The following is a 12066-nucleotide window of genomic DNA, read 5'->3' on the forward strand; positions in this document are numbered from 1 at the left end:
AATTGTTAGCTGTACCCTGAAGATCAACCAATCTCTTATGCTGTTATGGGGCAAGTGGGATATGGAGGTAGAATCTCATCTGGTTAGCTGCAAGAGTTGTCCTGTGAGTCAGTACTGGCTGGTTAGAAAACTCTTCTCTAACTGAATGGGAGCCAAAATATTCTGTAAAGCCTTCTTTCCAGCCACACTTTTTTTGCATTAGCAGCCAGAAAACCCCAGCACACTAGGAAAAATAACCCAACAAACTGAAAAACTAAACAGAAGATGGCTTTTGAGGTTTTCCTTTGCATTGGGGTGTTCAGAGGGAGAAAGGAAGCTTTTGCTCTCTCTCTGACACTTGGGTTGGGGTGGAGTCTGGAAAGCACATATTTTTTAATTCACATACTCAGGGAAAAAAAAAAAATCTCTGCTTAATCCCCAGACAAGGGGTGCTGGTGCTAAGCCTTATTTTCAGGAAAGAAAACATGGCAAAATTTAAGAGACACATACATGAAAAGGAGGAAATATGAAAAAGTCAGAAAAGTTAAATTATATCCCATTCTATCCTGATGGCTTGACAAGTTGCTTCCCCCCTCTCCTTTCCATGTTTTTCTTCCATGCTGTCTCCATGCAGTGTTAAAGGGACAACATTTGGGCCAGGATGAGCATGAGCTGTGTGTCCAATGCCCACCCCACCTCCCCCCCAAGAGTGACTTCAGCCAATATCTTGCCATGGAGCAATATGGATGATATTCAAGCCTCTGCAGGAGGGGTCCAGAGGAGTGGGGTGCTGAATGCAGGCTGCAGCTGCCAACTCCTCCCTGCAATGCTTCAGTATTACGCAAAATTGTCAAATGCACATCACAACATCTGTACTTCTTCTCAACAGGAAAAAAGTCTCTGTGATGGGCCTGGATGCACCCTGCATTTTGTTTCTATTTAATCTAATTCTGCTGACAAAGGACATCCTCTGGGAACAGGATCTCATCATATCAGGTGAGGCATAAATTCCAGCAGTACTTCGACCCTCTCCCAGGAGGAGAAATGGGGCCTAAAAGATTTTTAAAAAGGTCAGAAAAGCATTAACACATGCCAGCCAGATGTGAACAGATTTGTGACATGACTTTCACACTGTCACTGCAGGACTCCTAGCACCTCTGAAACCATTTCAGTGGGGTGTCTCAGCCTGAAACACGTCACTGCCAGTGCTCCCAGTGCAAGTCTGGGCTGGGTTCACAGTCTAAGAGAAAAGGGTTTTTCCACATTAAAGGCTTTCTCTCTGTTGACGGTAACAAACAAGGGAAGAGAGGAGCCCATCCTGTTCCTGAGGGCCAGGTTACTCACATTTTGCAATGCTTGGGGCACATTCATGGAAGAAAAAAAAAAAAAGACAGCATACAAACATAGGAAAATCTTTCTGGGCCAGAATATTTTCCCATCTGTCCTGTCACCAAGGCTGGCCAAGAGCAGATGCCAGAGCAGAGCATAGAGCAAGGGGCAGATAAGCAGCAATACCCCTGAGAGCTCCCCTAAGAAAATGTCAGTATGCAGTTCAGGACCTCTGCCTGGACTTTCCCAAAATGGGGTTGAAATCCACGGCTGAGTCCTGCTGTAGGGGTCTGCTCCAGCCTCCTTGAATACACCCTGATGCCCCCAGCCACAGCTACTGGAGCCATCCCACTGGACACATTGTCCAATCTGCGGGTCTGCACCCATTGCCACCCATGCTCCTGTTGCTTAGCACCAGTGATAAACAGGGCATATTCCTTTGGCCAGGTGCCTGCCCAAGGCATGCAGGATCAAGTCTTCCCCCAAAAACCTCCTCTGGCAGCCACTGAACAGCACCATTTGGTTTATCAGGCAGTAAAGCCATTCCCGGATCTTGCTTGATCAATGTCATCCTGCCAGGAAGACTGACACAGGTCTGCCTGTCCTTCGGCACAGATCTCTTTGCAATCCCGTTGCCTTGGCCCATGTTTCCCGCAACATTACAAAACCTCTTCAGGGCATTTTTTGGCTCACTGCTAAACATATGGCAGGTTCCCTGCCTGGGTTTGTGCAGCCACTTCTCTCCAGGGTCAGGGCTCCCTGCCTCTGGCTCCAGTCAGCTCCACAGCTTTTTGCATTCTGTGCCAATCTGAGTTTTGCTCTGGCAGATAATCTCAGCCACTGCAAGCTGTAGTCAATTTTTCATGAGCCCTTTCTTCAGCCTCTCTGATTTTCCAGCATCCCCTTCCAGCTGTCTATGAACTGAGAGAAAAATCAGCCCCTCCCACTGCACCCCACCCCACAAGATGCCTCTTTTTAAGTGCTACCTAATGCTTCCAGAGCACCCCACTGGGAACTGCAGGCTCCTGGGCACTTTAATCGAGGAGAGGTCTTTGGCAGAAAGGATGCCCTTCCTGCCTCCCCATCCCCAGCCAGGCTGTGCCTCTGACGGCACTTAGACTGCAGCAGCAGGACAGATCCAGGACCTAGTCCTGCCCTTACACGCGGCCTGGCGGGACCACATGGCTGACTAAAGTGACAGCAGACTCAGGAATGTTAAACCTGGACACATCATTTGCAGGATACTACAGCGCGATGAGAAGCCAGCCGTGCGCAGCAGCGAGCGCTGCCGGGCTCCACCAGCGAAGGCGGCAGCGGGGCTCCTTAGGGCGGGGGCGCGGGATGCAGCGCGGCCGGGAGGGACAGGCGGGCTCGGCTGGAGCTCCGCTGGCAGAAGCGCGCTTTCCGCCGCACCCCGCTGCACCCTTCCGTAGCCCCGCAGGAAGCGGCCCCGGGCCCCGAGCGCGGCGGGGCGCGCCCCGACGGCTGCCGGGCCACCGGGAGCCCGCCGCGCACAGCCACGCGCGGAGCCCTGCCAAGGGGAGCGGGTGCCAAACCTGAATTACCAGCCCCGAGAGTGGCTGTGGATCCCGGCAGCTCCTGTGATTTGCGGCAGGTTTTTCAGGTCCCCGCCTGTCACACACACACGCAGATACTTAAGCAGTCACCCAAGGACCTGCGGGGTTCTTGTTTTACACACTTCTGGGCCCTGCCAGCTCCAGGTAAGGACAGGCTTTGAGCTGGGGGTGCTGGGGTGGGTTTGCAGTTGGGCATGAGGGGATGGAGGGAGGAGCTGCCCTGTGAGTGCTGATGCTGAGAAGGTCGGAGCTGCACCCAGCAGGGCAGGAAGGCTCATGCCCGGGGCAGGCAGAAGGGCACGCAGGCAGGAGAGACCCCAGGCAGGGGCCACCACGGGGTCCTGCCTCTGCTACAGCAGCTGCTGCGCTCCTGTTTGCTTTGTTCCCATCCGATATTATCTTCTAAAAGACTGGACGGGTAGTTTACAGGATGCGTGACAGGTGTTTTTTCCTTATTTATGGCAGGGCCCGGTTTATTTTTAAAGCCTCTGTCCCACCTTATCCTGTGCACCATGCTGGCTGATGTTATCCACAGCCACCACACAGCAGGCGGCCGAGCAAAGCTCAGGACAGGACATGGCTCTGCAGCAGAGCAAGGGAGGGTAAGAGGGCTCGTTTGCATTGAGAACTGCTATTTTGATCCCTGCAGTGGCAGGAAATAGCTGCAAGCTAAAACCAGATGCAGATGCCTCCAGTCACATCCCAGCCCTGACAGTGGGAGCACTGGGAAAGGGGTCAAGAAGCCCAGCAGAGACTATGGGGCCCCATCAGCTTGGCAGGAGCTACCGCTCAGAGAGATTTCTAGGGGCTTCGGGTGCAGTAAATCGTTAGAAAGCTGCGCAGCCAGCCAGCTATTGTGACTACTGTTCAGAAAAGCAGAGCTGAGCAAACAGAGATCATGTCTTTTCTGGAAAAGTGGCAGACTTCTGCCAGGATAGTAAATGCTGACTGCACTAGCAGTGCTGGGCAAGCATGCTGGGAGACAGAGTGATGTCCTCTCCCGTTTCAGGCCAGAGCTAGGTGTCCTGCTAGTAACCCCCAGGATGTCTCTGGGGAGCTGAGTGCAACCACAGGACATGGGCACAGTACTATATACTTATAATAAGACTTTCTCTTGCTGCAACTTGTGTCCATCAGCCATTACCTTTTCTCTGCTCACTCCAAAATGGCCCTGAGGTGCATTTTAATGCCCTATCAGGCACACTAAGAGCACCAGGTGCTGTCATGTAGACAGCAATGCTGGTTGGAGCTGCCCACAGCCCAGGCAACCGCTGAACCACTTGCAAGCTTCTGCTCTCACATTGCTCCACCTAAAACCAAGATAGTCAGAGCCAAGCGTGAGTTCCCCAGGGGTCTTTAGCTTGACACATAAGACAGAGCAGGTGTGGTGGTTTCACTGTGACAGTGCATCTGGCATTGTCATTTCTGCCTGGCTGAGTAAACCCCAGCTGAATGACAACTGCAGCCCCACAGCCTTTCTGAATGGCTAGCATTCCTTGCATGGCAAAAGCAATTTTTTTTCAATGCTGTCAAAAATTTAAGAGGAAAAAAGCAGTGAGAAGTGGTGATTTTCAGCAGCTAAGCCAAACAGCTGTGAGTCTCCATATCTCTACCAGGCTTAAAGAAATGTGAGACAGTCACCTTTCCTGTACAGGGGAGAGATCCTGGACAGTCTGAAGGCCAGGCTGCAGGCCTAGGCTGAAATGACGCTCCATTTAAGTAGTGGGCGGGTGACTAGTGGTCTCTGTAGGGCCAGTCAGGGCATTTAGGCACTCCTGGTGCCCTCAAGTCATGTCATATTCCCCCAATTTTCAGCACCTAGGATGTGCCAAGTGCTAGAGGCCATATGCTGCACAGGGGCCACATGGCTCCTGAAAGCCTCTAGGACCTAGTGGAGTGATGTGGGGAGACCTGCAAAGCCCTCCAGGCGCCCCAGGGTTTTTGCCTTTTCCTGAAACCCATCTCACAACCTTGAGAGGTAAAAACTGTTCTCCTTCCAGAGCAGGGGTAGAGGGGACACAAAGAAAAGCCATCGGGCATCACATCCCACATGCTGGGGAACCCTGAGCTGCCAGCAGGTAGAAGATACTGTGTCCTGCGGGGAAACGCCTCAGGAACCTAGAGATAATCAGAAGCAGAAATAGCTGTGCAGGTGAAACATGAAAGCTGAAGCCTGTGTTCCCTATGCAAATCCATGCACACACATCAAGGTACATTAATGCGGCAGGCTGCAAACAATGATTTATGAACTGCCAAGTCATGTTCCTGCTGGTGGCCTGGGCTAGATGCATGATCTGGAGGTGATGAGGAGCCCTTTTTTGGCTGGGCTTTCTATGAGAAGGGCAGGTGGCTCAGTGGTGTGCTGATAGAGGAGGAGAGGCATGACTTGTGGCCTGAGCTTGGCCTCATTTGCATTGTGACCTCGTGGAGAGCCTGGCAGCCACAGTGCTGGAGAGCAGCACAATTGCAGGGGTCGTCCTTGTACCCCTGCATCTTTTCCAGAGGTCTCCAAACACCTAAGGTAGGTGAGCAGCATTCAGCAGACTTCTACTACCTCACGTGCACGAGGAACTGAATTATGTCTGCCCCGTTCCTATATGGATGCTTCTGAACTGAGCTGACCCCAGGAAAACCAGGCAGCTGCAACGCTCTGCAGACAAGGCCAGCTTGGCTTGCAGTACCTGGGGTTAAAGATGGTCTTTCCCCAGTCCATCCCGGGTTGGTGGGTGATAGTGTCTACCATCACGCTCAGAGGTGCTCCAGTGTTACACAACCACTGAGTTACAATGAGTATTTACCAAGTGACTCAAGCAGAGTGGGCTGTTTCACAACCAGCCCTGGTCTATTTATAAGCCCCTACTCAAATGCCAGAGGACTCTTATTAGTCAAAGCACTTTCTGCAGAGGAAACTCAGGGGGATCTTTGCTTTATGAGGTAAAGTTCAAAGAGGAGGATCTCTCCAGCCTCTCACTGAGCCTGGCTCTTTGCAAGCTGCAAGACAGTTTTGAAGCTTACCTCCATCCTGGCAATTCTGTCAGCAAGTGAAAGCCCTGGGGCACTCAATACCCCAGCGTACCTTAAGGTGGGTTATCAGTCAACCAAGAAAGCAGTTGGGTTTAAACCTATGCAGTAGGAGTGCAGCATGATGGATGTTCCGGGGTTATATCCCAGAGCCAAAGGGAAGGAGAAGCTGGACTGCAATGTGGAGGCAGGCCAGGTCTGCAGCAAATGGCCCACAGAAGTCCCAAGGTGGGCAAAGGGCTCCTGGCAGCACTGGAGAGCCAGCAACACCAACCAACCAACCTGACAGAGACGGGCCGGGCAACTGGGACAGCAGGAGAGCAGATCAAGAAAGGCCACATTTTTGCAACCAGCTCCTCCCCTGCCAATACCCCACAGCCTGGTTTTGGAAACACCACAGTGATTCAGCATCAAGGGACGTGTGCATGCTGTGTGGGGACAGTGCCTCGTGTTTTAGTTGACTGAATTGGCAAGCTTGACCCTCTGCCACGTGGAAACAAACTTGGAGCCCAGCAGAGGAGAGGTATGGGACATACCCAAGATGCACCTGTTTTGCTTGTGTTTTTGGGCCAAATCTTCCAGAGACTGTGCAAAGCACAAGTGGGACAAATGTTACTCTGGAGCAAAACATGGGCTTCTTGCTGCTGCCATTGCTGGGAGCACCTAGCACTGACCACAGGCAGAGGCAGCAAGTGCCTGAGCAACTAACATACACTGGGTACAGTCGTCGAGGACTGACCCCTCACTTATACACCAAAACCCAACCAACCAGTGATGCTCAGGAACAACAGGACTAACTGTTTATGCCCATGTGTGGTAACATTAAATATTACTTAAAACAATGCAGCTTACCGTCTCATGGCCAGCCACACTGCTAAGAGAAGGACCAGGACACTGACCAGGAGGGGAAATAGGGTGGTTGCTGGGTCAAAGACCATGCTCCCAGAAGATCTTGTATCCTCTGTTTTGTGATTCCTTTGCACAAACTTGCCTGATCACTGGGAAATAGGGACAAAAAAACCAACAACCCACTAGGCTAGATGCCAGATATTGCCCCTTCACCGAGAGGACAAATAATTTTTTTAACTAATAACTTTAAATTAACCCCCTGAACATGCCCATTTCTGTGACATCACTCCTAAGTGACGCCCAGGCCTAAATACGGCTGTAAACAGGAATCGTTCCCATGGGAGTCACACTGGCTATAAATACAGCAACAGGGGAGCGCTGAGCAGCCTGCAGCTTCCTGCCAGCTGAGGATGGTGAGGCAGCTCAGCGCTGGGCACTGCTGGCGTGCAGTCTCTGCACTGAGGAAACTGAGACAGGAGTTGCTGGGGGGCTGGCGCTCCCAGCTGAGTTCCCTGGCATGTCTTTGGGAAGGGAGTTGAGCCCTGCTGCAGCCAGAGGCCACGGCAGGGGGGGAGGGAGGCTGGTGGGGACACGGATTGCAAATCTGGGGCTCAGCAACTGTGGCCCCACTGGTGGCCACTCCCAGCTTGAGCAATGACACCGGCCCCTCTCTGCAGTGCCTGGCCCCATAGCCCTGCCCCAGGAGGAGATGGCCATGGAAAAGCCAGTGATTCCCACTGAGGAGCAGCTGGAGATCCTGGAGTACCACTTCTGCAAGGTGAACAAGCATCCTGACCCCACCACGCTGTGCCTCATCGCGGCGGAGACCGGGCTCTCTGAGGAGCAGACTCTGGTGAGTGTATGTCCCTCATCCCTCCCCTGGCACCAGCCCCACTCCCCCTGCATGCCTCTGTGCCCCACATCTCCTGCCTCTCCTGTCCTGGTCTCTCTATCATACACCTGCACCCCTCTGTCCCCTGCACAGGCTTCCTACAGCAGTCCCTGCCCCTCTCATGATGCCCCCACACTGCCTGCACTCCTCTGTGCCCCATGTGCTCCCTGCCTGCACTCCCTGGATCACTGTGCATCCTGCGTACTCCTCACTGTGCCTACAAGTCTCTTCTGCACCTCTGCAAACCCCAGCACACCCCTAACTCCACACTGCACCCATAGAGCTCTAATGCAACACAGCACCTCCCTGTACCCCACATCCTTCCTGCAACCCACGTGTTTCTGCTCCTGAATGTACAGCCCGTGCATGCTGCTCTTCCAAACCATTTCTGATAGTCCTGGATGCACAAACTACTGCTGGCTTTAAGGTCTGAAGAAACTACTGTCATTTTAAAACAGACAGAGGATAGATGCAACTCCTGCAGGATGTGATGTGGGACATGCTCAGGCTCTGCACCCTCTGCCTCAGCGTCCCTAAGCCCAGATGTCAGGCAAGTCTGTCAGCCTCTCCAGGAGACATAGAAGCCTCCAAATACCCCTCCACAGGGACAGGCTGCCCCTGTCTGGGAATTCCACCAAGCCCTGTGCTCCACCTGGCTACCTGCAGGCTACCATGGACTTCAGAAGCAAACGGCTTCTTCCCAGTTCCTTCAGGTGGCAGTGCAGCTCACTGTGATGCAGGTGTCTACTAGACCCATAGCATTTATGGGTATAGAAAATAAATCCAACCCACTGGAAAAGTTAACAGCAGTTTGCAGAGAGCTGCCAAGCCTGGCTCTCCCTCAGCAAAGCCAAAGGGATATAAAAGCCGAGCAGGCAATGTCAGCATTTAGCCTGTCCCAGGGAAAGATGCTGGGACAGCATCCATTGCTCTGATAGTCCTCGGCTGGCATGGATTGTGCTTTAGTGACAGGCAGGTATCAATCACTGCTTGTTTGAGGCAGCAAGGAGGCAGTACCCCTAAAATACCTTCTTCTCCATAGAAATGGCACTGTTCCTTTTTTTTTTCCTACAGCAAGTTGTAAACACAGGCCATATACACCCAAGGGACCTCTTTAGATGTCTTAAAATCTTCCCTGATAGCCATCTTTTTCCACTAGTCTAGAGTGCTCCAAGAGATCTGAAGATGAAGGTCATGTTAGGGACAGGATCAAGACTGGGGTGGTGAGCTGCAAAGTGCCTGCATTGCATAGAACACAGGGAGTCATTGCTCCTGACATCTGGAGAGCTTTATCGTCTAGAAATAGTAGCCATTTTAATAAAAAATTAAGTAACAATGAGATGCAAAGAGGAGATGGTGGTTTAGGACAGAAAGTGAAATTTTTGGGAGGAGGCTAGGCTGTCAGTCTTCTGACTGGATGTGGTCAAAGGCAGTGTGAGTGCGAGAGACACTTGTAGAGAGCACCGAGGTTGTATCATTACGGACCATAATAGCTTCAAAAATAGCCATGAACAAATATAGCAACAAAATGAGCTGCAACAAAAGGAATCACAGGCACATTGCCAAACAAAAGGCTAAGCTGTGCTTCCGGCACGTGACTTACATCTCTTTTCTTACTTTTCTTCTTAGGTAGTGTAGCTTTAACCAGATACATTTTATCTATTTTTAATTTTGTCTGTGTTGAAGTGGAATCAGCAGCTCTTGGAATGGGCTTGCAGATGCTAAGTTACTACGGACATAGTGCTAAGTTACTCCTAACATAGACATGCATATTGCCTGAAGACCAAGACAATTTTTAAACAATTTAAAAAATATATTTGTTCTTAAATTTGTTGAGAGCCACTGTGCTGTACCTCTCATGCTTTCTGAAACAGGTGAGCTTTTGATTCCTGTCAGTTTTGGACCTGCAAGTGATTGTTTCACTGCTCCAGTCATTTAAACAGACACCATCCAGCTCCTTAGCCAGTCTGTTACTCTGTTTGCAAGAAAAACCTGGACTCACAGCAATAAGGACTTACCCATGCTTGTCAAGGTCTGAAGTGAGCAAGAGAAATGAATTGGAAAGAGGTGCAGACGTAGGTTAAAAGACCATTTGGTCAGGAGTGGCTGTCCTGCTGCCTGTACTGCCTGGGAACAGCACCTTGCTACAAGGCAGCAGCACCGAGTTCCCCTCACGTGGTCCCACGTGCTGACCACATCTGCACCTTGAGCAAAGTTATTCGGAGGCTTCACTCAGCCCAGTGCACTCAACCTCTGTTTTGTTCTTTCTCTCCAGAAATGGTTCAAGCAGCGCCTGGCAGAGTGGAGGAAGTCTGAAGGGCTGCCCTCAGAAAGTGGGTCTGTCAGGGACTAGAGGATGCTGCTCCAATCCCCTTGCCTCTTATAAATGATGGTGAAGCTCTTCAGAGTGGGTTTCCTTGGGGTTCTTCTGTTGCAATAGGTTTTGCGATACAAATACTCTGCTATTTAACATAAGTTTTATTTAACATGTACATAACCAGAAAAAATCCCATTTTATATATATGTATATACATATGTGTATACAACTTTTGATGGCTGATAACCTGTCTAGTGATTCCAACCCATTAACAGCAGCTGCACAGGAAAATGCAATTTCATGCCCTTGTCCCAGGCTTGCAGGAAATTTGCCATGATATATGTTCAAATATAGGAGGAAGAAATAAAGATTCCTTTTCCTTACAATCCTCAGAAGCAAAGTATGTGTGCTAGCTTTAAGGTACAGATCATCCAGAGAGTAGGACATCTGGAAAACCAGGTATGTTGTTCAGGTGACCTGGTTTGGCTCAACATGCCTGAATCAGCTCTGGACACTGGCAAACCAAGTACCTAGACCATAATCAGTCCAAGCCAAGCACCCCTTGAATGCCTTTTTTTACCCTTCTGTTAAAGGTCACTAAAGAGAAAGAACTCGTGGCTTGTTTTGGGATTTTTCCCAGTGCAATAATAAGTTTTTTGATGAGAGGAGCTGTGTTGTCCCTGCTCGTGCTCCCTGCCCCCATGACAGGAGGCGAACTCCTTCCTCTGGAAGGGCAGCATTTCTCCCAGGCAGCCTCAGTGGGCACTGTGGGTTTCCCCTCTTGCCACAGGGACAGCCATGGGCAGCCTCATCTCCTAAGGCACCTGTGGGTCCATGCATGGCAGCCCACACAGCCCCACACATACCCTAACTGCCAGGGTGGCAGAGGCTGGTGGTGCTGGGGTTCCCCCACAGGGTAGGGGCTTTAGGGGAAGACCCCAGTCTCCTCCTGGCCATTCTCAAGCCTGAGGAATGCAGTTGCACTGGGCCTCTTGCACGAAGTCCAAACTCTCATCCATCCTGGCATAGGGCAATGCCTGCTCTAAAAATAACCAGCACCATTGCCCAGTGACCTTACCTTGTTCAAAAGCCTTCAAAAGTCCTCTGCTTAGTGGATTATTGAATCAATTAATGGATCCTCTGATTAATCCCCTTCTGGTTTGTGGTCACCTGCCCTCTACTCCTTTGGAAGGAGAACCATCTTAACACAGGGAAGATTAAAATACATTGGCTCTGAAACTGCCATATGCTTTCATTTGTGGCTTTTGTCTCTTCCTGGTGAGCATCCCTCTTGCCTCAGTATCTCCAGCCTGTCGCCAGTGGTTGGGCAGCCAGTGCAAAACACACCGACCTTGTAGGAAACAGATAAAAGCATTCTCCCTTATGCCATGCCCCACACAGGCTGTGTTGTTCCCCTGCAATCCAGCTGCCAAAGTGACTCACCCACAGACCCAGCTGGAGCTCAGAATTTGTTCTGCAGACTCTGGCATCAATACCTGTTTTCTGCTTAGCCCTTGCAATGTGCCTTCTCTCTTACTCTGAGGGGAAATCTGCTTTTTTGAGTTAGGCTCCAAAAATCCCAATGCAGAACTCTCTTATTTTGTCTGGGGTCACACAACTGAGTATCTGAACCACACAGATTTAACCCAGCTATATAACTGGGTCTGCCTGTTCTCCAGGCATTTGAGAAAACAGGCCCCAAATCCAAGCCAATTCAACATACATTGTAGCCTTTTGTATATCTACTTCTGTCACAAGCACAAAACTTCTGGGTGTCAGGAGATGTTTAAACTTCAGCAAAAATTTTGGAACCCAAATTCAGGACTTGTGTTGCATCAGCTTACAGCATGCTCTTGGGTTTGGTTTGCCACACTTCCCTGCATGAAAGGACAGTTCCTTCCCCCAGCAGTTGTTTCGTTACATCTTAAACTATTACAGCAAAACAATCAAGAGAGAAACTTCAGACATAACCCATCCTAGGAAGAGAATCTTCCCACATTTGGTCAAATTCTGTTAATTTTCCCTGAAGACTAATCTTAAGGAATGATGATTTTATTTGAATTCCCAGAAAGTGTTACTGCTGAGTGCTGCCTCTGTGCTCT

General features: G+C 50.5%; 1 protein-coding gene across 2 annotated transcripts; it reads left to right on the forward strand.

The window, feature by feature from the left end:
* The first annotated feature begins 2860 nt into the window (after positions 1-2860).
* On the forward strand, positions 2861-10350 carry HOPX (HOP homeobox). Of its 2 annotated transcripts, none has more exons than XM_082281327.1 (3): positions 2861-3029; positions 7433-7608; positions 9923-10350. In XM_082281327.1, exons 2-3 carry the CDS (start codon positions 7465-7467, stop codon positions 9998-10000), a joined length of 222 nt encoding a protein of 73 aa, XP_082137453.1. In that variant the 5' UTR covers positions 2861-3029; positions 7433-7464; the 3' UTR covers positions 10001-10350. The 2 variants fall into 2 exon arrangements, with proteins under 2 accessions (XP_082137453.1, XP_082137452.1); XM_082281326.1 differs by lacking the exon at positions 2861-3029 and adding an exon at positions 7112-7168.
* Positions 10351-12066: the final 1716 nt, after the last annotated feature.

This window comes from Coloeus monedula (genome assembly GCF_965178545.1).
Source record: "Coloeus monedula genome assembly, chromosome: 5".
Classification (NCBI taxonomy): Eukaryota; Metazoa; Chordata; class Aves; order Passeriformes; family Corvidae; genus Coloeus; species Coloeus monedula.

Bases quoted from the DNA above. Each gene is read 5' to 3' on its own strand.
- HOPX (XM_082281327.1), top strand. From the start codon at position 7,465: ATGGCCATGGAAAAGCCAGTGATTCCCACTGAGGAGCAGCTGGAGATC. The intron at 7,609-9,922 runs GTGAGTGTATGT...CTTTCTCTCCAG, and splicing joins TCTCTGAGGAGCAGACTCTG to AAATGGTTCAAGCAGCGCCT.